This window comes from Macaca thibetana, chromosome 16 (genome assembly GCF_024542745.1).
Source record: "Macaca thibetana thibetana isolate TM-01 chromosome 16, ASM2454274v1, whole genome shotgun sequence".
In the NCBI taxonomy this organism is placed as follows: domain Eukaryota; kingdom Metazoa; phylum Chordata; class Mammalia; order Primates; family Cercopithecidae; genus Macaca; species Macaca thibetana.
Genome location: NC_065593.1, coordinates 37,576,005 through 37,602,941, shown reverse-complemented (window position 1 = coordinate 37,602,941; position 26,937 = coordinate 37,576,005). Strand labels below are relative to the sequence as shown.

Sequence of the window (26,937 nt, the reverse complement as noted above, 5' to 3'; positions counted from 1 at the left end):
TGCTAATTTTGTTGTACATTGACATGGTGAATGTTTTCCTAGCATTGAATCCATAATGTATTTGGTATGAAGCTATAAAAAATCCTTTCTTATTTCCCTCCATTTTATTTTACCTCCAAGATTTTTTAAATGAAGAATTTGTTTTTCTCAATCTATCTCTGTTTCTGTGTGTGTGTGTGTGTGTGTGTGTGTGTGTGTGTGTGTGTGTGTGTGTGTGTAAGGGGGAGGGTGTCAGTCTCTTCCCATTGATTTTTGTCTCCGTGTGTGTGTGTGTGTCTGTGTCTGTGTGTGTGTGTCTCCCTCCCCAACCCCGCCAATGACTAAGAAGCATTGAGAACCGGGCTTTTTCCTACAGATGCAGTGTGTCTTCTTCAAAGTGGGAGTCTGTGTACTTCTCCCAAAGATCCTGCCTTTGCTCTGCGCAGTTTCAAAGTGTTCACTGTGAACTCATATTCAGACTCTAGCATTTTCTTCTGAATATCCTCACTGGTGATAAATCTTTGGCCTTTGAAAGTGGATGTGATTTTTGGAAACCATTGCCAGTCTTGGTTCCAAATGACTTGTGGCCAAGATTGATTATGCTGTTTTTGGACCAAAATGCAGTAGGACTATAAAATAATGACTAGTTGTTTTGCATGAGTTGGGAACTGACTAGAAGGGAATTCCCCACCCCCTGACCCCCCCCCCCCCCACCACAGTTTCAAGGAAATATTTCAAGTCTCAGTGAATAAAGACAGGGCCTTCCATGGTGACTTCTTTGAAGGGGATGATGACCCTATCAAGTCCACTCTGGTGTATTCGTCTATCCAACAACAAAACAGAGGGTGTATTTATTTCTTCTTTTAAATTTGTAGAGATGGGTTTTGCTGTATTGCCCAGACTGGTCTCGATCTCCTGGCCTCAAGCAGTCCTCCCACCTCAGCCTCCCAAAGTCCTGGGATGATAGGTGTGAGCCGCCATGCCCGGCTTGCTGCATTTTCTTTTTAATCCTTGCTGTGCATTAGATGTGGGACCAAGCCAGCTGATGCTAGATAAAGGGCCAGGGTCGTTTATGAGTTAGTGTTTAGTGAAGACTTACTTCAGAGCGCAGCAGAAGTAGGCATTACCCTTTTAAAACTCCTGCTGCAGGTCAGCGGCAGCTGTGTCTGGGAGCTCGGGGCCAGGACAGGGCAAAGCCATCCGGAGTGCTTCGTCACCCATTCCCTTGCCTGTGGCCAGCTATTCTCTGGCAGCTCTGGACAGGCCATTCTGCATTGATCTGAGACCCCCACCTCGATGCCACACACTGCAACCGTACTACTCCTTCCTCTGGTGCCGCCGTCCAGCACGGACTTCCCGGACCTCCAGCCCCCACCGGGCACAGAATTTGAGGCATCTACACTGACAGCCCTTTCTTTCCCTGTCCTGCCCACAGGAAAATTAACCCATTTTCTTCACTAATAAAGTGACGACTCAAATGACAGGAACCTTAAATCTCATTTTAAAGTGATAAATACAAAATGCATTTGAAGGCTGAAGTTTGGGGTGCTCCAAATAGCTTAAAAGGTTTGATGCTGGCTGGGAGGAAGTCTGGAAGTGTTTCTTTCAGGGAGCAAAGAAAAGCCACACCACGGGACATACGCCCCTCTTTGGAAGGCCTCCTCCAAAGCCTGTAGTTTGCCCCCAGAAAGTGATGTTTTGGTTCCGATGCCATCAGATGTGTGGGATTGGCAAGACATGGGAAACAGAGTGCAGCTCCCAGATCTGCGCAGAGTGCAGCTCCCAGATACGTGCGTGAGCCCGGCAGGCCTGGCCAAGGGGAGATGGACCTGGGAGATGTAGGGCACCTGCTGATGGCAGACAGTGGGAGAGGCTTGCACCTGGCTGGACAAAGTGCTGAAGGAACGTGTTCTTGCACATGTTCATGTACCCGTGGTCAGAGGCCACAAGGCTGTTCCAGGATCCATTCATTAGAATAGAGTCCTCAAGTCCTAAAGTACCGTGTCATCTTCAGTGAAAAATGCTTTCTGTGGTCCAAGTGAGAGGATCCCTGAGTCAGATCAGCATCGAGTCATTGCAGAAACCCACAGGGATCCTGGGGCAGCCCTGCCTCCGTCTTCCCAGTCTGAGAGATGGGGCAAAGTGCTGCGTCTCAAGGGTGTTGAGGATTAATGAGCTGACATTTAAAAACTGCTTGGGAGACGAATTGGAAGTGCTAAGTATTACTATTTCATGTGGAAGTCTGAAAATAACTGCGCCGAAGTGTTCTGATAAATAACTAAATTGAGCTAGTGAGGGGGAAATTTCAGCCGTCTAGAGAGCGTTTCTCTTAAATATTTTTCTCTCAAGTGGAAAGGAGTGAGGGGGAGAGTGAGGGAGAATTTATCCAGGGAGAATTTGTGTGCGTTATGCCGCCCACAAATGGAAGAATATTGAGTCCGCCTCACTAGTCTGGGGGCATCTTGGTTGCTTGCTTTTTTTGTTTTGTTTTGTTTTTGAGACAGAGTTTCACTCTTTGTCGCCCAGGCTAGAGTGCAATGGTGTGATCTTGGCTCACTACAACCTCCGCCTCCTGGGTTCAAGTGACTCTCCTGCCTCAGCATCCTGAGTAGCTGGGATTACACGCACCTGCCACCATGCCTGGATAATTTTTGTATTTTTAGTGGTGATGATATTTCACCATGTTGGCCAGGTTGGTCTCAAACTCCTGACCTCAGGTGATCCACCCACCTCGGCCTCCCAAAGTGCTGGGATTACAGGCGTGAGCCACCGCGCACCCGGCCTCCTCTTGGTTTTAAAAGCCATGTAAGTTCTAAAGTCTACTGGAGCTGGCCAAGGCAGGACACTCATCTGGAAACACCTCTTAAAAAATAGGCTTATGGCACATTTTTGTGTTTCTCTGCCTTTCGTCCGTGGCACATAAACTGGGGTTGGGAACAGGCATTTAAATCACCAGGGCTGGTTCTTGTCCTGCCTCTGCCTCTCTGCATCCCACTCTCTGGAGGTGGGAGGGAGCTGTACCTGCCATGCATCCACCAAGCAGATGCTTCTGTCCCTGGAATCCCAGCTTTGTTTGGTGATCAGAAACTCCAGGGGTATCGATCAGCCCTGACCCTTTGGAGGAGGTCACCACCACATCCAGGCTGGAACAGAGCCATTTGTGCTTTTCCAGATTCCTGTTCTAGCACCAGAGGGGGTCAGCCAGCATGGCACACTGAGTCCCCAGAGCGGGGTCCCAGGTGCAGCCTGAAGGATGGAGAAGACACGGGCGCTGCCCTCGGGGAGCCGATGCTCTGGCAGGAACTTACCGTGGTCATGCAGACGTCAGAGTGGAACAAAGGAAGGCGCGTTAATAAACTCCAAATGTGAAGTGAATGGAATAAAAGGTGGAGTGGTGACCCACCCGCTCAAATATATTAAGTAGCCTCTCCCTCCCCTTACCGCCACCCACCCCACACTTACCCAGAGACGGAGAGAAGGTTCATTAAGCTGGAAGAGTCATCTTTCCTGCCTGCATGCCTTGAGACTGGGGCTCCTCGGCGTTCCAGGCCATCCGGGCTCAAGTCCTGCTGGCTCAGAACGCCTCTCATTTGCTCCTGGAGTGGGGTGTTGCCCTGGGGAGGCTGTTTCCTGGGGTTGGGGCTGGTACTAACCCCAGCTCTGCCTCTGGCCTGCTGTGTAACTGTGGACAGCAGAGGATTAAGCCCCTGAGCCCTTGGCCTCAGTTGGCACTGTTAGATGTCCTCCCGGTCTATTTGGCAGTGGAGTATTGGTTTCAGTAAAGACTGAGTGTGGTCTCTCTGACATCATTTTGTCCCCTCCAGTTTCTTTCTCAAAAGCCAGAACCTCACCTTCAGGGTGCAGACCCAGCCGTTCCGTAGCTCACACAGGCCAGGCCCGCACAGACAGCTCTGCTTTCCGCGATTTCCCTACCCTGCTCCCGTGGCTTACATTCCACCCCACACATGCATACCTGCTGCCCCCATGACCAGGTCCCTGGTGCCCCTTTGCCTAGAAACCACCTCCTGCCATTTTGTGATGAACCGTCTCCCCCAGTTAAGTTAGTGTCATTTTTATGCTGAGTGTTCAGAGCCCTTGAGTGCATGAATGAATGACTGAAAACTGGGCCTTGACAGAGTGCCTGTATGTGCGCCGCATGGGCCTGCACAGCTTAGAGCACTTATGTGTCCTGCACTGATGGCACCTCTGTCCGCATGAACCTCAAAGGACAGGAATCAAGTCTTCTTCATTTAAAAAGTCTTTGGGCCTAGGCCGGGCGCGGTGGCTCAAGCCTGTAATCCCAGCACTTTGGGAGGCCGAGGCGGGTGGATCACGAGGTCAGGAGATCGAGACCATCCCTGGCTAACATGGTGAAACCCCGTCTCTACTAAAAATACAAAAAATTAGCCGGGCGTGGTGGCGGGCGCCTGTAGTCCCAGCTACTCGGAGGCTGAGGCAGGAGAATGGCGTGAACCCAGGAGGCGGAGCTTGCAGTGAGCCAAGATCGCGCCACTGCACTCCAGCCTGGGCGACACAGCGAGACTCCGTCTCAAAAAAAAAAAAAAAAAAAAAAAGTCTTTGGGCCTAATATGGTAAATATGAATTGATTTATTTTATTTTATTTTTTTGGTCAGATGAATGAATGGATTTTAAAGGTAGCGCCACTGCCTCTGACAAACTTCTTTTTAAGTTAAGGGCTGCCCATTTGCTGAACAGAAGGAGCTCATTCAGCCCAGTTGTTAGGGCATTAACTGGGCTTAGGGTGATAGCTCTGAGGCTGCTGTCACCTGTTGCCGTTTGACCAGAGCAGCCTTCTCAGGTAAGGGCCGAATCTCTTTTCTATGCAAGATGGCACAGGGGGGTCCTTACTGGAATAGAGGTTGGCCTCAGTGAGTTAATTTCCTCGTTGAACAGAACTTAGAGGCCACAGAGTCTCAGTTAAGACTTGGTTGTAAATCACAGAAACCATCTCATGCCAGCACAAGCCTATCTGTCTCTCTCTGTTGCCTGGTTTTCCACGCGTCTGCAGCCTCCTGGCGGGACACGGCCACCTCCCATGTGGGCAACATGGGCTGGACAGATAGATGTTAGAGAATGTGGCCATTGTGTCTCATCCTTGGCACTGCTTGCTCAGGTAAAGCCAGCGTCGCCACTAATTTTAATTTCCCTTAGCATCAGCATCCTAACTGTAGAAAGAGGGAGGGCCTCAGGCATGAACAATACTAGATCTTCTGACCAGCTCGCTGAGGATGTAATAATAATGGATGGCAGCTGTTTAGTTCTTCATATGTGCCAGAATATTGTACATGAATTAGCTTCTTTTTTTTTTTTCTTCTTCTGAGACAGAGTCTCACTCTGTCACCCAGGCTGGAGTGAAGTGACGTGATCTTAGCTTACTGCAACCTCCACTTCCCGGGTTCAAGTGATTCTCCTGCCTCAGCCTCCTGAGTAGCTGTAATTATAGGTGCTCGCCACCACTCCTGGCTAAGTTTTGTATTTTTAGTAGAGACAGCGTTTCACCATGTTGGCCAGGATGGTCTCAAACTCCTGACCTCAGGTGATCCACCCGCCTCAGCTTCCCAAAGTGCTGGGATTACAGGGATGAGCCACCGAGCTAGACTGAATTAGCTTTTCTTAATGCTCATAACAGCACTATGAGATAGGTACCAACTTGAAGTGCAGTAACAGAGGCACAGAAAGGTTGAGTAATCTGCCCAATATCACACAGCTAATAAATACTAGAGCCAGAATCCAAGCCCAGGGAGTCTAGCTCTAGAGTTTCTGGCCTCTCCCACTAGTCTGTACTGGTCAGCTGGGACCTGGGCCTAGGTGCCCTAGCAAGCACTGTTTGTGGACACGTGGGTCATTGGCAGAAGAACTGCAGTGCTTTTTAGAAATCTAGAATTCGACAGTGTCACCAAGCAGATGGGATTCTGCAAAAGACAGGACTGTATGCCCATGACCACATTTGTCATCATTTGATTTTAAATTGATAGGAGTCGGGGTGGAGTCCCCTTTACTCCCTGAGGAGTCCCTGGGGACTTTACTGCAGTCCCTCAGGGAGCCTCACTCCCCGCTCCCCCGGGCTCTCAGACCCTCTGGCCGGCTCCCTGTGCTTCTCCTGTGGTGATGAAAGGCAGTTTCTTGAGTGCCACACAGTTCCCGAGATCTGCAGAGACACTTTGACCTTGGAAATTCCTAATCTTACAAAATCTCTAGTTCTGGAGCTAAAGTAGGAAAAATTATAGAGCTGAGTAGTTGAGAAGCAGTTTAATTAAAAACAACAAAAAAAGAAATGTAAATGAATTAGGCAAAAATCTTCATGGGGCGTCATTATTGGCAGAGGAGGACCCTAAGAGGAGATTAAGATTTCCTTTTATTTATTTTTAAGTTCCATTGTAATTGAACCCTTAGGCCGGAGAGGATAAGGATGCCTCACACAGTCTGATTTCAACAAGCATTTGTCTTTGTTAATTTATATAGGGAAGTGTAGTAAATCTGCCAGGAACAGGACGGTGGCCCCTGTGCTGTTTCAAGGGGGTCTTGAGAGTAATAGCGCCTGACAATTTTCCAGCAGCTGAAACATTTTTTTCTGCTTCAGAAAGCAAAATATTGTATGAGTTGTGCAAAATGTAGAAATGATTTGAAGAATTAGGGTGCAGCAAATAGAACAGTGTTCAGCAAAGCACTGAAGACTTCATCAAGTTATAAAGTTAGCAAGTGGAGGGAAGGCAGGGGTGGACCAGTGGGATACAGCACAGGTGTGCTGTGGGCCTGTCATTCTTGTTTAATTTCCTTTTTCCCTGGTCCCGATTTGAATTGCCAAAATATGTTAGATTGCAGTGCATTATTTCATTTGCCTGCTTTGTAAATTCCTCTTTACCTCAAACAGATGAAAACATGGCACTAAAGCAAATTGACAGCTCTTGAAATGAGAAAGATCTTTATCCTTCAGAGTGTTGATGTAGAAATAAATGAAAGAAAAACATGCTTGTTGGGTCTTGAAGCAGCTTGAATTGATACTTTTTTTTTTTTAAGGGAAGATGTGGGTTTTTCCCTCTCCCTTCTTTTTTTCCCCCTTAGGGTGTTGTGTGGCTCAGGGATTAAGTAGGAGGGTTGGTTATCCTGTCAATACTCATTTGCAAAGATCTGAGTCGTGATTTGGGTGTAAGGAGTAGACCAGAAATTTCCAACCTCTCAGGGTCGACAGAAGGAACGCCGAGTCCTCAAGTTGACTTCCTTACCTCAAAAAATCTGTCAGGCACCACGGGTACCCCACCCCAAACCACATGTGGGCCAACTAAAATGTCAGGTGTGCTTGCTTTACACAGAGCACCCCAACGCACCCTGTCCCAGTCACTTCATGCTGCCAAAAAGCCCCGGTGATGATCAGGATGAATATTGATAAATGATTTCCCATACTTCAAAAGTAAGTGTAGTTTGTTTGGTATATGAAATATCTCAAAACATTTAAGATCTGTGTTTCAAAAATTAAATGAAAGACAGGCCTAATGGCTTAAAATAGAAAGATTAGAAACCACTGGATTTGATGCTCTTTTTTATCTGAGTTTGTTTTGTTTGTTTTGTTTTGAGACGGAGTGTCCCTCTGTTGCCCAGATTGGAGTGCAATGGTGCGATCTTGGCTCACTGCAACCTCCGCCTCCCGGGTTTAAGCAATTCTCCTGCTTCAACCTCCCGAGTAACTGGGATTACAGGCACCCCTCACCACACCCGGCTAATTTTTGTATCTTTTAGTGGAGATGGGGTTTTGCCATGTTGGTCAGGCTGGTCTTGAACTCCTGACCTCAGGTGATCCATCCGCCTTGGCCTCCCAAAGTGCTGGGGTTACAGGCGTGAGCCACTGCACCTGGTCTTATCTGAGTTTTTTTCTTTATCCTCCAAAATCTTCCTGAAACTCAACAGTACGTACTTATTGGATGCTTATTTTTGTATTAATCCCTCTAGTGGCCATTAGGTAGGGAATGCAGAGCCGTATATGAAATTTCCTGAGGACTAGGGAGAGGGAAGTGATGGGGGAGTGTGGACCACCAATTCACGTATTCATGTGACAAAATAAGATTTCAGAGTTGTGTATGCCAGTGCCAAATACAAGAAACAGATAAGGGATAGATCTTTCTACTGTATGCCTACCTTATTTACACCTACTTTATCCAAATCAACTGAAATGAGGGCATAATTGTTTGTATTACAAACAGATCTGCCATGGGGTTTCTTGAAATAATGAGCCCCCTTGTGGTTTCTTTTTATTATTATTATACATTTTTATTTTAAAATAGTGTAGGACTCACAAGAAGTTATAAAAATAGGACAAAGAGCTCTTGTGAAACCTTCACCCAGCTTCCCACAATGATAGTATCTTCCATAACCACAGTACTTTATTAAAGCCAGGAAACCAGAGTTGGTACCCTATCAGTTTTCATGTGTATTTGTGTGTAATTATTTAAATTTTTACTACCCGGAGATTTGAGTAACCATCACTACAGTCAGGATATATAATAGAAGTCTTCCATCACCACAAAGAAACTCCTTGTGTTTCTCCTTAATAGTCACACCCTGGCCCCACTCCTGACTCCCGGCAACCACTGATCTGTTCCTCATCACAATAATTTTGTCGTCTAGTATGTAATAGAGCCTTGATACTGACTTTTTCACTTGGTATGGCCCCTCTGGTCAGTTGTGCACCAGCTGTGTACCAGCTGTATTCCCTTGTAGGAACGTAATGGAATGGTTTGTTTGTCCATTCCCCCTGTTTCTAAAAGATGGTTTCTTTGCATACGACTCATTGCACCACAGTACATCAAGCCAGGCACACTCACTCATCCATAATGATTTCACGACTTTGTAGTCATCAATACAAAGTCTGTTATCCCATTATGCAGTCCTCATCCAACAGATATTTCTTGAGCATCTGTGTGTGCCGGGGCTGGGGTGCATTCTGGTAATACATAGGGTAGTCATTTGCCACAGGCCAAATGCTTTCCTGCGTGTTGTATCAATAGTTTCTACTTCCCAAGGCTGGGGTGAAGGTTAACAGTGATCATGTGTTCCTTTTACACACAAGGAAGCTGAACTGACTTGGAAAGCCATGCCCAAGATCATGCGTAAGTGGAAGTGGTGGAGTGGGATTTGAACCCAGGACGTGTGATGGCATGCCACGTTTCTTTTATTCTGTCATTGTGGCTTCGGCCGTACCCACTTAATTGCTTATAGCCAGTTTGCTTCTCTAGAAAATGAGTGGACTGGACTCATATCCTTTTTATCCTCTCTGCCTTGAAGAGTTATGAATCCTCTCTGAACAAGAGATAACTTTGCCAAGTGACTGCATCTCTCAGCCTGTTGCTGCACTTGAACTTTGTTCTCAGCAGCATTTTCTTAACCATTATTTGAAGACAGTTTGGGAATTCAAAAGTAACAAATTAGAATTCCTCTAAAAACAGTCTGTATGTAGTTCAGACCTTCCTTCATTTAACTAATTTTCAACAGGGTCTTTGGGTCAGGACTAGGACTGAGAAACCCATGGGACTCTAGGGATGACTTTAGGGACAAGGGGATTGGGGAGACTGGCTGTCAGGCAGCCCATAGGGGAAGGAGGGACTTACTTGGATGTCATCAAAGCCCCATGAAGAACGTCTGGGGCTGAGTGGTGCTGAGTGCGCTGATTCGGGTGCCTGATGCTATACAGTTCGCAGAATTCTGCCTTGTGCCAGAATCGCTGGGGATCAGAGGAGGCTGCTATTTCAGGCATCTAAGTGCTACTGCTGCTGAATTCAGGCCTGAGCAGCTCGTCCGAGAGGGCGGGGCAGAGATGCTCCAAGCTTTTGAAGCTCCACGAAGGGTTCAAAGGAGCCTTGGAGAAGGGATTCCTGTACTGGGTGGGAAGTGGAAAGGTGACCTTTGGGTCACTTCTAACTCCTGAGTCTGTGATTCTGAGGCAAATGGAACTTCCTCTCTCCCTCAGTTACCAGTATTCACTCCAAGATCTGGCTGAGTTCATCGGAATCAAAGGCTTGTGCCTTCAAAGGGCTGGTGGAGAGAAAAGGGCCTCGGGCTTGGGAAATCTGCAGCTACCCTGTGACCTCTGGCTTATCCCCCTGCCCCTCCCCTGTTGTGGCCAAGAAAAGTGATGGGCTCTGGGACCCAACAGACCAGAGTCCACCTCCCATCAGAGTGGCAGAAAGAGATGGTGGGGGATGGGGAGGCACCATGGCACAGGGGTGTCAGAGAGCCCAAAGGTCGTTCTAAACACACATTGTTTCATCTGTGCTCTGCAACCAACTGTGCGTGTTGGTCAGACAAAAGAGCTTTAATAAATATTAGTTTAATGAATAAATGTGTCACCTTGGTAGAGCTCTCCCTCTCCCTCGTTCTTCTTTTTTCATCAGCCAGCCTTAAAGAGAGCAGGGTGGAAGATGTCTGAAGCCCTGTCCTGGAAGCTGATGTACTCAGAAGTCCCTCTCCTGGGGGCCCCGGCCTTTATGAAATGTAGACAAACCCTTCATCCCATTATCAAGCCTTGTTATTTACCCTCCCTGTTTTTCAGACAGAAAGAAGGTGCAGATGGCCCATGGGATTAAAATTGGGATTGGAACCGAGATTCTCCAAGCCTACAAAACTCCTTTCTCCTCTTCCCCTCCCCTCCCCAGGCGTATGGCTGCAGCTACGCTTGTCACCATCCGAGATTGCATTGGCCACAGGAGATGTGGATGATTTTTCCATTTGTCCTGATGTTTATTTCATGCCCGTCAATATCAGCCCGTATTAGGACAGATGAGGTGGTTATTTACAGGCTGTGCATTTTCACACTTGGTAATTATAAACCCTTCCCCTGTTCGGTCAGAGTCGTGGAGATCCATTTTGGCAATTAGCAGTTTAGTATTTGTTTAATGGGAATGTGAGAGAGTGTTCCGGCACATCAGTGCTCCCCTAATGATTTGCCTCTCTCCTCTGGAGCTGGCAGGCTTGGGCCTTTTTCACGGTAGGTGAGGCCTGATGGGGAGAGGTTGGAGAGGGGGAGAAGGGAGTGTCCAGCAGTTCAGCAGCCTGCCTGCCGATCCCCTCCCCCAGCACACTAGCATGCGTGCACGCACGCACTCACAACCAGTGCTGAACATGGGCCTGGATTTCCAGAGCACAGCAGCCGCCACTTGAAGGAGCCTTACACGAGAGGCCGTTAGGCCAGATGCCATTTCCATGTGACAGCTGTCAAGCCTGCCGGATCCAACTGCTGTTCCTCAAACAGCTCTGTCTCTCGGTGTCTCTCTCCCCTTCCCTCATCGACTCCTCTCTACACCCCATCTCAGATATCCCCAGTAAGAGCCTGCTGCCCCACCCTCCAGGGTGGTGCTCGGGCCCACAGCTTTGCAAGCTCAGCCAGAATGAAGCTGCTAACCAGTCCTACCTCTCACCAGGAGACTCTGCCTTCCCTGGCTTAGTGTTGAGATAGGGCCTCCTGGGACTGCTCCCCCAAGGGCACACTGGTTCTGCTAATGGCCTTCCCTTGGCATAGTCCATTCACAATAAGAAAACTCACAGCATTGGGTGTGGCTCCTGACTTAACTGCGTGGAGCATGTACGGGTGTGTGCATGGGGGTGAGGGGTTGCCAGGATGGGGCAGTGAATTGGGCCAGTGTCTGTTATGATGAGCGTTTTCTGTGTGGTAGGCACTCACTGGCTACCACATGAGCCTTCCTAACAACTCCAGGAAGCAAGACACACTGAGTATCCTTAGCATCACTGCACGGGGGGATGCGCATGGCTGAGCCTGGACTGCGTTCCAGAGCCCTCTGGCAGTTCCAGCTCTGCTGGAGGCTTGCTCCACAACTGTGGAGGAGCCCAGTGATCTCAAGCTTTTGGAATTCACTTATCTAAAAGGAAGAGACCCCAATAGCCTCCCCTTTCCTTTACCTTTCCAATCATTCCTCCTCTCCTGAGCCTACTGGGGCAATATACCTCCATTTCCTTGAGGTTACCTAATCACCTCTCTTCACTTTTTGGTAGGATTTTAAAGCAGTGTTTGTTGTTCATCCAGCAGACAGAGGTACTGTGCAAAGCTCTTAGGGATTCAAAAAACAGAACACAGGTAAGGGAGAACAGAAGACTTAGGGACACATCTGATTTTAACTACTGGCTCCACCATTTACCACCTGTGTGATCCTAGGCAAGTCACTTACTGTCAGTGAACCACAATTTCCTCACTTATAAAATGGGTGTATGATGCCACGTGTGCTGGCACATGCCTGTAATCCCAAGCTACTCAGGAGGCTGAGTCGGGAGGATTGCTGGAGCCCAGGAGTTTGAGACCAGCCTGGGAAAACAAATCGAGACCCCATCCCTACAAAAAAAAATAAAAATTTTTAAATTTTAAAAAGAGAAAAAAAATGGGTGCATGAAACGGGTATGATAAGATCTACCTCAAAGCTATTACAGTAATTAAATGAGCTTTGCAAATTGCCTATTACACTCCAGTAAATGGTAGTTATTATAACAATCATTATTTCAGGAGGATAGACATTTTGTAACTTAGAGTCTGATACAGACTTGTGGAATCAAAATCTCTGAGCGGGAGGCTTTGCCTTAGGTAGATAAAATGTCTACATCTCCTGGATTGAATTGTCTGAAGACCCCACATCTTTCAGTTCTCATGGTCAGGTGTCCCTTTGTTGAATTCATAACTGCTATTTGATAAACATTGTGGGTTTTTTCTTGTAAGCTAAATGGGAAAATAGAATGATCCCACAAGAATCAAAGAAGTAAGTGTAGGAAAAAATTAAGGGCTGATAAAGGTCTTGCTAATGAGGACAGAATATTCTGGCCATTGTAAGGTGTAGGAGCCTTCTGTGAAGAGTTCAAGAAATGTTCCTAATGCCACTGAACTGTAGACCCCAAAAATGGTCAAAATGATAAATTTTATTTTATATATTTTTTGCCACAATTAAGAACAGTTTAGGAGATACTTTATTTTATTTTTGAGACAGTCTTGCTCTGTTGCCCAGGCTGGAGTACAGTACCATGATCTCAGCTCACTGCAACCTCCGCCTCCTGGATTCAAGCAATTCTCCTGCCTCTGCCTCCAGAGTAGCTGGGATTGCAGTCATGCACCATGACACCCAACTAATTTTTTTTTTTTTTTTTTTTTTGTATTTTTAGTAGAGATGGATTTCACCATGTTAGCCAGGCTGGTCTCGAACTCGTGACCTCAAGTGATCTGCCCACCTCGGCCTCCCAAAGTGCTGGAATTACAGGCATGAGCCACTGCACCCAGCCCTAGTTGAGGAGAAATGTTGTGGACTTTTTCTCTTGTTAGTAAAGGCCTGGGTTCAAATTAAAATAAACAGGCTTTCAGATGGATGCAAACTAGCATTTTTTGACATTTGGAATGAAGGGAATACGTGCCTGGCAGCAGCAGCTGGGATAGAAACTCCAAGCGTGCCTCCATCCCTGCAGTCTTCCAGGGGTAAACACACAGGGACAGAAAGGCTGGCTGTAGAAAGGGGAGGCCAAGAACCTGAGATGGGCAGGAAGGCAGCAGCTGGCAGGCTGAGGCTTAGACTCAAAAGCCCAGCATCTGAGCCCCAGGCCCGGCCCCGCCAGCTCTAGGACAAACCAGTAGGAAAACTGAGTCTTAGAGAATTTATAATACTCCCGTGGAGTTATTGTGACCACCAAAGTAATAATCATACCTGTGAAAATATTGGTGGTGATGGGAAAAAAAAATGGTTTTGTTAGGTTTTCTTAAAGCCCTCTGTTCAGTTTTTGTCCTTCTGAGCGACTTCTAGTATAGAACTTTGGCTTTCTTGTACCAAGACTGAGTTAAGCTTAAGGACAGCCCTAAGAAAGTAGGATGAGGCAAGGAGTGCCTGCTCCTGACCTCTGGCAGGGGATGAACGTCTCATCTTTAGGCAGCAGAAGACCCATTAATACTCATTTACTTAGAGCCTGTCTACACACACATATGCCATGTTAAGGCTCAACTCAGCTCTGTTTAGCCATTTAGAACGGTGGGTCTCGGCCTTGGCTGCACCCTGGATCACTGGGGAGCTTTTAAAAATCCTCTTTTGGGCTGCCCACTCCAGAGTACTGATTTAATAGGTTGGGGTGTGGCCTTGGTGAGCAGTCATGGCTGAAAAGCACTGATGTTGATTTCAGTATAAACCAATGGGATTTTCCAGTCTGCTCCTTCTTCTCCATCCTTCCTCTTTGGAGAACAGTTAAAGATAGACCAACCCCACCCTTTGCAAGGCCAGAGCATACGGAAAAGTCCTATTTCAATAAACTACACGTTATTCCTGAGCTTTACGGAAGGAACCGATTTGGGTTTTGCCCAAGCTGGCAGGGAGAGAGGTGGAGACAGTGCCTTCCCATGTTCTGCGTAATCCTGGACCCAGGCAGCGACTGTCTCCACCACGGGCCTCAGGCACCTGTGGCCTGGGCAGTCCTGCCACCTCAGCCGAGTCTCACTCTTGTAGCTTTAGCTCCTTGAGTTTACAGAGCATAAATAAGGCCTGTTAAGCCTGACACACTATAGTATCATGGTATTGCATTTGAGGGTGTTTATTTAGACTAACACTTGGAGCGTTTGAGTGGGAGCAGGAAGAGAAATTCAAGGGCATTTGTTCTGGGGGAGTTTGGAGAGCTGGGTTTCTTCTTGCATTTGACCAGATAATTTAAGAATCATTTGAAGTGCCGTTTCCTGCTTTGTTCTTGATATGTGTGGCGTGTGGGTGTGTATATTTATATCCCCAGAGGAGTAGGACATTTCTCAGGGCGTGCATCGGCCACAGCAAAGCTCTGGAGTAGCCTCACAGCACAGAGAGTTTACAGAAGCCCAGTGGCCAAGTCCGTGCTTCCAGAGCATCGTCCCAGCTGCCTTTGGAGTCCATGTTCGCATTCCAGGCAGAGTCTTTATGCATGGATCTTAGGAGCCGTCTCATAGAATTTCCTCCTTTCACAGAAGAAAAGCTGAGGATAGAGGAGGGAGGGGACTGGTCCTCAGTGAGATCCTGGTGGGGCTGGGATTAGAACCCGGACTCCTTCCATGCTTGGTGCGGGCACTCCCCACCACACCCAGCTGTCTCCCAGCATCTGCTGAGTTACATACGAGCAACGCTTTTCTCTTTAGCTGTCTCCTGGGAACAAGTTTTTTGTGTCCTCAGATCAGTTCAGCTTCACTCACCTACTATGTACTTGGGGAGCCAAAACTGTAAAACCTTCGGCAGAAGAGGCAGTGGTCCAGGGGACATACTGTAGGGTCCCACCCGTTAGCCAGCTAACTGGACAATAGCATTTTTGACCTCCCTCTGTGCATCATTGCATTGTGTCTTTGTTTTTTTTGAGATGGAGTCTCACTCTGTCATTTGGGCTGGAGTGCAGTGGCGTGATCCCAGTTCACTGCAACTTCCACCTGCCAGGTTCAAGCAATTCTCCTGCCTCAGCCTCCTGAGTAGCTGGGATTATAGGCGCACATCACCATGCCCAGCTAATTTTTTGTACTTTTAGTAGAGACGGAGTTTCACTATGTTGGCCAGGCTGGTCTCGAACTCCTGACCTCAAGTGACCTGCCTGCCTCGGCCTCCCAAAGTGTTGGGATTACAGGTGTGAGCCACCACGCCCAGCCTGCATTGTGTCTTTAAAGGTTTCCTATTCAGCCAACACGTGAGCTGGGCTGTCTCAAGTCTAACCCCTGGATGTGGTCAACACCATCTGGCTACTTCTAAAATCACCCAGCAAGAATGCCTGGCTCACAATAAATCTTTTGACTCATTAGAAAGAGAGTTCACTCATTCATTAAATGAATTAGGATTAGAGAGGCATCACCCACTGACTTGAGTGGTAATTATTGCTGATTTTCGTGGTGCTCATTTAGTGAGGAACAAGTTGCCAATTTCTCTTGGCGCTTCTAGGATCTCTGTCTCCAACCTTGCTGATGGGGTGAGATTTAGAAGAGGTCCCTCCACACCTTAATACCTGTGTTCCTTGTGGAATGTTCCATGAAGAGCGTGCTCCATGTGGAATGTGGAACCTGATAGTTTAATTCTCTGCCACATTCAGCACTTTCCCTTCTGCCCCTTTTCTTTGCTTTGCTTACTTTCTGGTATTATTTTAGACTGTCTGTCTTCTGATTGTAAGCTTTCTTTGTTGTTTTGGGGGCATTTTTTAGAATGAGGACCATGTATGAGTTAGCTATGGCCACAAGAATGCTGTGTAACTAACCACAAAACTTCAGGGGCAGACAGTAACTGTTTATCTCACGTGTTTGGAGTACACTTGGAGTGGTTCTGCTGATCTTGGCTGGTCTCACTTGCATGCTTTGAGGGTGACTGGCTGTCCACCTATCTAGGCTGGCCTCAGCACAGGGGAGTTGGCCCTGCTCCTTGTGCCACCCATTCTTCATCAGGCTAGCCTGGGCATGCCCTTGTCATGGTGATGGCAGAGGTGCAAGAGAGAACAAGCAGGAACTTGCAAATCCTCTTAAGGCTAGGCCCAAAACAGGCATACTCTTCCCCCCACTGCATTTTATTAGCCCTAACAAATTAAGCCCAGATTCAAGGGATGGAAGTAAACTCCACCTCTTTTGGAAGAAGGACAGCAAACTCACTGAGGATAGGGTGTGAGATCATTCATATCGTCAGTCCACCATAGACCTGTGTGAGTTGTCTTTTATTTGTACTTTGGCTGATGGTTTGCAAATAGTGAATGCCTCATACATGTATGTTGCATAAAAGTAAATAAAGTTACCATCTGCTAAGTTTTCTATTCAAGATTGGATTGGCTGCGCGATCTAGACATGAGTTTATCTGTTAGGTAGATCTCGACATGAGTTTATCTGTGAATAAGAGTTTATCTGTTAGAAGGAAAGTTTGTGTCATCCTAGTAGAATCTGGACTTTTCTTGCATTGGGTGCAGGGCAATTTGGTTGTCCCTCTTCTTATCATCTTTTCCATCGTGGGATCTAACCATCATCATTTTTAGGATTTTAGAATATAAACGTCTGAGAGAAGGGGAACAAAGAGAGGGAGAACTTTCCACACTGAAGTGGATCAATTGCTCCTAGATGGGAAATTTTGTTTCATGTATTGACCACTGAGTGTATGCTAAAGAGGAAGAAGCAACCTCTGCCCGGTGTCTTTAACCTTTGCTCTTGCTTCTTACCCTTAGAGTAGCTCATGGAAAGAGGGGTCTCTGGGCCGGCAGCTGCATCAGCATCACCTGGGAACTTGTTAGAAATGCAAATACTACTGAATCAGTCACTCTGGCTGTGAGACCCCGGGAGATCTGTGGCTTAACAGTCCCTCTGATGATGATTCTGATGTGGATGATGTTTGAGAATCCCTGCCCCAACTCCAGCAGCCATAGAAACTAACAGATTAGGTCCCCTTTGTTGACTCTCACACACTTCTGAGGATATTACAGCATAGTCTGAACCGTGCAGTAGTCAGAAGTGTGTTCAGTACCTTCTGGTGTCAGGACATTCCCCACCAGCTCACCTAAATGTTACTTTACTTTGCTTTCTATTTTTTTGGCAGGGGCCGGGGTGGGGAGTTGTTTTTTGAGACAGGGTCTCACTCTAGCTCGGGCTAGAGTTCAGTCATGGTTCACTACAGCCTCAATCTCCCAGGCTCAAGCGATCTTACCACCTTAGCCATCTGAGTAGCTGGGACCACTGGTGTGCGCCACAATGCCTGGCTAAGTTTTTAGTTTTTTTTTGTAGAGATGAGGTCTTGCTATATTGCCCAGGCTGGTCTCAAACTCCGGGCCTCAAGCAGTTTTCCCACCTCAGCCTCCTAAAGTGCTGGGATTACTAGACATGATCCACCATATCCAGCCTATTTTGTTCTTTCATTCACAAAGATACACCACTAAAGATGCCAGGGCCATTATCTCAAACCTGCCCCAAGTTATTACAAGGCACATCTCAAGGTTGGAATAAGCTCCTTTTCCCAAAACAGACCGGGATTCTGCCAGGACATGGGACAAATCATGCTGAGGATCAGATACCTCTTGTCCTTCTCTCTCCCTCGGGGGAGCCACTAGGCCTGCAGGTGCCCATTTTAGGTACAAAGAACTTTGTAAGGCAGGTGAGCGCATTGTCAATGTGAAGTAAGTACCAGTGTTAATCATAAGGATGAGGGTGGTGTCCCTAGAGGGGGTGTTTCATAAGGGGTTAGAGAAACTCCTGTTCCTGGCTGGGCACGGTGGCTCACGCCTGTAATCCCAGCACTTTGGGAGGCCAGGGTGGGCGGATCACAAGGTCAGGAGTTCGAGACCAGCCTGACCAACATGGTGAAACCTCCTCTTTACTAAAAATACAAAAATTAGCTGGGCATGGTGGCACGTGCCTGTAATCCCAGCTACTTAGGAGGCTGAGGCAGGAGAATCGCTTGAACCCGGGAGGCGGGGGTTGCAGTGAGCCAAAATCACGCCATTGCACTCCAGCCTGGGTGACAGAACGAGACTCTGTCTCAAAAAAAAAAAAAAAAAAAAAAGAAAGAAAAAAGAAAAACTCCTATTCCCAGCTTCCCCTAAGCTTTTGGGCTCTCCTAGCATCTTGAATGAGGCCTGGCCTGTGTGTTCATGTTGATGAGTCTTCATAGCCCCCTGATCTACCTGGGTTGTGTGTGTGTGTGTGTGTGTGTGTGTGTGTGTGTGTGTGTGTGTGTGTGTGTGAGAGAGAGAGAGAGAGAGAGAGAGAGAGAGAGACAGAGACAGAGAGAGAGGGAGACAGAGACAAAGACCGAGACCACGAGAGTTATCAGCTTGCTGGCTCTGGGTTGAATACCAGTTACCTTAACTGTGCCCCTTATTTTCCCTTGACTCACACAAGCCGCTTCTGTTTGATTCACATAGAACCGTGAGAAACAGTCTCGTATGTGAGGCTGTGTTTTTCATTCTATTCAGTCTTTGTATATTCAAATTCTTCTAGTTTCAGCTCTTGCTGTTCTGCCAGATTTCCATCGCATTGATGGCTTCTCTGAATTAATAAGTGTTTTGCAATTGCTGAAAAGTTTTCTACCCCCAAGCACTGGGACTTATCCATATTGATTTTTTTTCCCTTTCTCTTTCCTCTCTAGCTCCTTCTTAGACGTTGTATTTTGTAACGTGTTAATAGAATTTTTCGTTCGCCCTGACACTTTATCTATTCAGGAGGTCTTTGCGAGCCCCATTGTACAGCGGGACTACAGAGGAAAGAGCTCTATTCTTTACGACAATGGTTGCCCTAAAAACATATACAGATCCTCCCCCACGCTCACCAGGGTGGAGCGAATGTTGAGAGGGCAGTATTAGAAAACGTCCAAACTTAGGAAGGAAAAGGGGAGCCAATTATGCACTGTTGAAAGGAGGTTTTGAAAATACATTTAAAAAAAAAAAAAAAAAATCCCAAACATTTATTTCCTAAGGGACTCCGAGTCCCAGTACCAAAACGTGGCCAGCACAGAAGGATGGCTGTTTTCCTTACTGTTAGGCATTTTCAGTTCAAAATAAGGATTTGGCAAACGTCTTGGAAAATATGGAGATGGGTGCAAAACAGATGTCACATTTACCTGCGTGATACCCGGCAGGCCTCACCCCCCACCCACCCACACCCCAGGCGTTCGCATTCCTATCGAGTCCCAGGGTCTGAGTCTGAGATACCATATGCTCGAGTGTGACTGCTCTGTGTACAAACACACCAGTTGATCTTATGGTGATTTTGCGTGTGTGGTGCATGGGAGGCGGAACGGCTGTTGTGTATGTGGCCCCAGCAGGTACCTGTGGGGGGCTCTTGAAGCCCGCCCAAAAGGAGTTTGTCCTGCCTTGGATGGGCATGGGGACAGGGTGGTGAAGGAACACCTGTTTTAAGGGATCTCCAAACTAGCCTTGCCCACTCCCACCATCCTGGTGCCTGGGAGAGAGAGGGCAGCTCCCTGCTGGAGGAGCCACCATGCCAGGCCATTTGCCTCCCAGTAACTGACTTCAGAAATGGGGAGCAGAAGGGGAAGGCCCCGGGAGCCTGTTTGTTCAGGCTTGGTTGCCTAGCAACAAAAGGGGGCCCTGACTTGAGAAGAGATTTTTAAGCCAGGCCATTCCCTTTGAGGTTTATGACCGGCTTGCCTACCCCCATCTTCCATTCTTACCTTGACTTTGCTCTTCCCCCTATTATATTTGATCGCATCTAGAAAAATACATTTGATTTGTCTGCAGGCACCATTTTAAACCTCGGTTTATTGCTTTGCCCAGTGTCTTCCCCTCCATTGGAGATTGTAGTCTGGGAGGAGTGAGGCATGAATAGCCCACGACTGCTTTTCTCAAAGGGATTAGCGCCGGCCCCCAAGCTCATTTGTGAGCCTTTGAGTGCACATCAACGGTGCTCGGTCCTTCTCAGCCACAGGCACACAGTGAAATTGCTCTGAGGACAGGGCCTCCCCGTTAACAGTTTTACCCACCCACAGCCACACGGGTTGGGTTGTGTTTTTACCGTCAACCTTGAGCACAGAGTGAATGAAGAGAGTAGGCTGCACGCTGGTCAGACCAGGTGCCCTCCCCCGGTGAGCAGCTGAAGGGTGAGGACAAACGCCTGTGCTAAAGATGTGTACTCTGTGGGATAAAGGAGTGGGTCATAAATACTCATAAAAGGAGTGTATTCCAGAGCAGAATCTGGTTCATTCAGTGTGAGTTCCTTGAGCTCTCTGTGGGAGTTAAGTGTGGACCCTGAAATCTTATTGCCAGAAATATCCAGAAGGGGTTACAGGATGCGTGGGAGGGGTCTGGAAGGGATTAGCAAGAGAGACAGAGGATGCCTTTGGTATTTTATTATGTTCTTCTCTTTGATGTTTTTAAAAAGGTCCTAGCATCAATATATTTGTTTGCTGGTACTGCCATAATAAAGTAACGCAGATTGGAGGGCTAAAACAACAGAAATGTACTTTTTCACAGTTCTGGAGGCTAGAAGTTCAAGATCAAGGTGTGGCGGGGTTGCTTTCTTCTGAGGCCTCTCTCCTTGGCTCGCAGATGGCCCGTCTTCTCCCTGCGTCAGCACATGGTCCTCCCTGTTTGTGTTTGTGTCCTAATCTCTTCTGATAAGGACATCAGTCATATTGGATCAGGGACCACCCTAATGATCTCATTTTAAATTAATTACTTCTTTGAAGAACCTCTCTCCAAATACAGTCACATTTTGAGGTGATAGGGATTAGAACTTCAACTCTGAATTTTGGGAGACAGTTGAGCCCATAACAATCAGGATGTTCAAGCTTCACTGTGTATCACTAAAAACAATTCATATATCCATTAGAAGGGCAATAATTAAGAAAGCTATGGCTTCTTACGCTGGGAAATATGCATCGGTCAAGATAGTATACATGATATACTAACCTGGGAATTGTTTGCCATGTTGTAATGTCGCGGGTTAACAAAAGGAAAAATTCTATATACTATATGATTTAAACTATATTGAAATAGGTGTAGTTTTTTCTTTCTTAAAAAAAAAAAAAAAACAACTCTAGGCCCAGAGCAGTGGCTCACACCTCTAATCTCAGTGCTTTGAGAGGCTGTGGCAGGAGGATCACTTGAGCCCAGGAGTTCAAGACCAGCCTGAGCAACACGGTGGGACCCTGTCTCTAAAAATAAATAAATAAATAATTACAATAAAAATAATAAAAATAAAAATAGCTGGGCATGTTGTAGTTCCAGCTGCTCAGGAGGCTGAGGCAGGAGGATCACTTGAGCTCAGGTGGTCAAGGCTACAGTGAGCCATGATGGTGCCACTGCACTCTAGCCTGGGTGACAGAGTGAGACCCTGTCTCCAAAAAGAAAAAGCAGACCCTGAAGGGAACTATATAAGATATTAACTGTAATTGTGTGGGGTGGAAAGGCCACTAATTTTTTTTTTCTTTCTACTTTTTTGCATTTTCAGATATTTTTTGATAAGCAACTATTACTTCTATAATGGAAACTACCCCCTCACCCCTCCCCCATGCATATAATGTTTTGTGTACTTTCTTAAAATTCCTAAAGCAACCTTCATTCTATATTTGTTTTGCAGGTGGAAGATGCAATGCTGATGTTTGATAAAACTACTAACAGGCACAGAGGTAAGATTACCCCGGTGTAAGAGGGTTGAGTTCACCCTCTCCCGGCCTCTCTCTCTGTCATCCCCAGTCCCACTGACAAAAGATCCAGTGAGAGTCCGGAGTCAAGCAGGTAGAGGTGACCATCCTTTGAAGATCTTTATTCACAGAGGGTTCCAGTAGCACGAAGAGTTCCAAAACTGGATAGTTGGAAAACCATTTCCTTCTGGCTTGGGAACTCCTGTTTGGTTATGCAGCCATCCCCAGCACACCCATTCAGATATACCTCTCTAATCCCGCCTTTCTTGGTCCCTGGCTAACCTTGGCACTAAGCGATCCAAGGGGAAATTATTCACAGCAGTGACTCAATTGAGTTATCAATTTGCATTGAAGGAGGTTCTTTAGGAGCAGACTGTCAATCTAAAGAGCCAAAAAATCAAAATAAAACTTTGTAGGTTCGTTGGGTATGTAGCGATTACAGCCTTGGGAATGCCCCGTGGGGCCTCTGGAATGTGTAGAGGGCATCTGCACTTAATTGTATTTTTCCCTGGGCTGCTTCTGTCCTGTCCACTTTACAAAAAACGGATCTTGACCTGGAGTCTATGAACCTCTGAAATGACATGCAAAATGTTGTATGTTTATACTTTTCTTGGGTGAAGATCCCTAGGTTTGGACAAATTCTCAAAAGGGTCTCCGGCCCTGCCCTTAGTCTCTTCCTTCCCCAAAAAGAACACATTAAATTTATTGCTTTAAACAGAAAAGTTGGAGGCATCTAGAAAAGTCCTCCCTGGAGGTAGCAGAGTCAAAGGAGGTGATGACTTAGCGTTCTGTTCTCCGGAAGCTCAGGTTTCTGGGGTTCCTATTAACAGGGTGTTAATGAGCAGAGCTTCCTAAGGGGGTGGCAGGAAGTGGTGTGCTGGTGCCCTTGAGGGAGGGAGCCTGCGAGTGAGCAGCATTTCCTTGCCACTTGGATTGCATTTAGATGTTTCCTGTGTTGTTTACATTCCTGCTGTCACCTGTGATTAGAAGCAGTTACCCAGCGCTGACTGTATGTCTTTCCTGTTTGGAGAAGGCAGAGTGAGTGAAAGGCAAGAACGAGTGGAGTGGGAATCGTTGCTGGAGGGGCTGGGAGAAGGAGGGGGATATCCTGAGTGCGCCTGGTAATCTGGCTTCGAATGCATCCCTCTACAGCATCCTCAGAACGGGAGAGTTGAGCGTTGGGTGCATAACAGTGGTGTCAAGTGGTATTTATGGAGGGAAGAGATGGCAGGGGGTGGAGGGTGGGGAGCAGTGGAGAAGCAGGGAGAGAAAGGAGGGGCTTGCAGGTGTGGAATGATCAGCTTTGTCCACCGCATTGCTGGGGAGTGAGAGCCCAGAAAGTGAGATGGAGTTGGTGCCCGTGGTGGGTAATTCAGGGTTATCCTCCATCGTCATCCACTTTCTGTCGATCTAGCTTTATGGTTTCCAAGCCCGACTTGCAGATGCATCTCCTAATGTGACCTTCGCAGCAGCCCCCGGAGGGTTGTTGTGACATTGGGAAAAATCACTTAACTTCTTTATGCCTCAGTTTATTCATCTGTAGGATGGGGGTAATCATAGAACCTCCTCACAGGATTGCTTGGAGAGTGTAATGCCAAGCAGCTAGTCAGTTGTGCATAAATCTTACCTCTTATTATTAGCATTATCATCACCTCCATCTGGTTGGCAAAATAACCAAGGCTCAGAGGAGGCAACTGAGAGACCCAGAGCTGAGCAAGGTCTCAGGACTGTTGATTTCAAATTCTGCTTTCTCTGCTGTGTCCAGATGGTATTGTGTTTGTTAAAAGGAGCACTGCTGGCTGTTTATTTTCTGGTGGGTGATGCCCATTTGAATTTGGCACCTGGTGTTCAGTGTTAGAATTCATAATCCTGGGAGATTCCAGAGTTGCCCCCAGGTGCTACTGTTGTCCTTTTAGTTTGCAAATCAATGAAAGTATTTTTTGATCTGCTGTGTGTCAAGCCCTGTGATGGGGGCTCACACTGGTATCGTCTCATTAACTCTCAGAGCTGGGCAGGGAGAGGACTGGTCATGGTAGAGGTGGGTTTGAAACGCAGGACTTTGGACTTCTGGGTGGAGGCCCAGAGGATGTGCCAGGAAAAGTTCTCTATTTTTAACCAGATCCCTGTTGCTGTGGGTGAAGCCTCTTCCCTTTTTCCAAAAGGGAGAAAAGAAGGTGCTGGGCCGCAGAGATGATGGGGTGGCGGTTCGTCTGGGATGGGCATGGGAAGAGTGTGTTGCCCGTTGTGAGGTGGAGGACGGTCTGTTGGAGGGCCCGCTGCTCAGAGTGGCTTTGGGACGTCATTGTTGGCTCTCCAGGAGTCCTGGTGGGCACTGGCAGGAAGGAGCATGGGCAGGGCCTTGGTGCATGCACACTCCTGCCCCCAACCGAGCCAGGACCTCTGCGAGCACCCTCGGACCTGCCAGAGGTGAAGATGCCTGCAGTGGGGGCAGGACCAACTCTAAAATGTGTGGTGCCCAGAACTAGAGGAAAGGCAGGGCCTCCTATTCAAAGATGATTGAGAAGCTGGCCTGAGGGGCTGCAGCCTGTGGAGGGGGGATACATGCCAGGAAACCTCAGCAGGAGAGAGCCGTCATCCCACTGCCCTCCCTCTCATCCAGCGCCCTCCCACTCCGCGTTGCTGTTTCTGTGTGGTTGGGAGCACCGGCCCATACCCATGTCCCACCCCCTCAAGATACCTGAGGAGGCATTTCTCTTTGAACTGGGTGCTAAAGCTGGTGTAATACTTCACCGCATTTAGAACATTTAAGGGAGTGAAAAGAAAATTGTTTTTTAAAAAGAAGAACATATCATAGCAGAGGCACAGATCATGTATGTGGAGGGAGCCAGCCGCACATCTGTGTCCTGATGGAGTGTGCATTTGGAATCAGGTGATAAGCACAAGGAAATAAAATCCTCATGCAGCCACCTTGCCCCAACCTTACCTTCACCTCCTCGGTTCCTGCTGTCCATGATCTTATCAAGAGGAAAGTGCTGTAGTGGCAGAAGTTGAAGTTGAGGACATCTCCCTGGCTGGTGCCACCTCCTGCTCTCTTCTTAAAGAGACCCAGACAATCGACCCAGAGTTGTTGTCACAGCACATGCTTGGCACTTGTCCTCAGACTCCTAGCCCAGCCCTGTGGGGCGGCCTCGGGCCTCAACTCATCCTCACCCCAGGAATTTTGACAGCTACCTGTGTGTCCTTGGAGCTGTGTGACATGAGCTGTGTGACAGTTGCTGCTCAGGGATAACCACAGGGAACTGGGCTTAACATCTGATGAGCGTCAGGTGGGCCAGGCTCCCAGGCCCCATTCGGTCTCCACTTGCTGTTAGGAGCCACAGGTCAGAGCAGAATTTGCACTCTTTGCTCCCACCGGTCACCTCCTGTCCCTGCTCCCTGTTGGTCTCTGTTGGGGCAGGGATGCCCTCAGTTCCATCTGCACGGCGGCAGCTTGTATCTCCCATCCACAGGAGCACCAGCCTGGGCCTCACTAGCGCCACAGGAGAGAACCCGGGACCTAGGAGAGAATGAGCCTCCTGCAATGTATGTCTTCCACCCTGCAGGCAGGAAGAGGGTCCCGCGTTCAGTCTGTGACTCCCAGTGGGTGGAACCCTGGAGATGTGGGGGCTCTCACCTTTCTCCTTACAGGCAGGGCTTCCTCCAGCTTCTGCTGCTCCCATGACATTTTTCCTGGGGCACGTTCCCTAACTCTCTGAGCATCTCAGGTTCTTCCTCTAAAAAATAAGAGACCTGGGATTGATGAGCCCCAGGACCTGAAGTATGTTTCTGGCCTTTAGCTTTTTAACTGTGAGAATGTTCAAGATGAATTCCTTTGCTATTTGTGTGAGTACGGAGGGAGCGAGCAGTTGTTGCAGCTTGGGTTCCCTGGGAAGCAACTCTAGGAAGGGATTAGCAAGTGGGAGGCTTATCCAGAAGTGCTGTTGATCAGGAGAGGGCAGAGGCAGAAGCTGACTTGAGATGCCCTTCTGCAATGGGGTGGTCCTTCAGGGGTCGCCAGCTGGGGGTGGGAGTGGCATCCTTGATGCCTGCACGCTGGCCTGTCATCGGGTACAGCTCACCCCGTGAAGCTGATGTGACCTGGGCTTTCCCCGGGGAAATCCTGGAGGGGACTTCTAGCTGGGGACTGTCTTCCAGCAGCACTCCCAGCAGCTGGGAAAGAGGTCCTTCATTCCTGAAGGGGATCCAAGCATCCTGACGCAGCACCCACTGTGATGGTGTGGGGAGTTCTGTTGCTTTCTAAGCAGGCCATGTTAGCAATCTTGATAGAAACAGCCAACACTTTCTGAGCACTTACACACCAAGTGCTTAGCACAGTGCTGGCACCTACCATTGAATCTTGATGACAAACAGCCATAGGTGAACCGAGCTACCCAGAGTCACACACTGGTCAAAGCAGAGCTTGGACATAAACCCAGCCTGTCTGACCCGGAGCTCAGGCTCTTACACTCTGCAGCATTGAGCAAGGCAACTGGTTAAAGCAGAGGAGTTGGTCATTTTAAGGGTTTAGTATTTCCCCATTTTGTGTCCTTCTCCACACCAGCCTTCTTGCTGGATGACCATGCTCCTCCATTTCCACTTGGAGAAACTAAGGCACGTAAGTTTGAAATATTGCACAGCAGATTCCTGCAGCCAGATAAGGAGCAGAGCTATAGTTAAAACCTGGATGCCAGCCGGTGCCGTGACTCACATCTGTAATCCCAGCACTTTGGGAGGCCGAGGCGGGTGGATCACCTGAGGTCAGGAATTCGAGACCAGCCTGGCCAACATGGTGAAATCCCGTCTCTACTAAAAATACAAAAATTAGCCGGGTGTGGTAGTGGGTGCCTCCTGAAAT

General features: G+C 47.8%; 1 protein-coding gene across 10 annotated transcripts in view; it reads left to right on the top strand.

The window, feature by feature from the left end:
- MSI2 (musashi RNA binding protein 2) overlaps positions 1 to 26,937 on the top strand; it is a 432,237-nt gene that overhangs the window by 252,154 nt on the left and 153,146 nt on the right. For all 10 annotated transcript variants that reach the window (XM_050764741.1, XM_050764740.1, XM_050764746.1 and 7 more), the window contains one exon: positions 22,019 to 22,067. In XM_050764741.1, the coding sequence (XP_050620698.1) occupies positions 22,019 to 22,067 (49 nt within the window). The remainder of the gene's footprint in view (positions 1 to 22,018; positions 22,068 to 26,937) is intronic.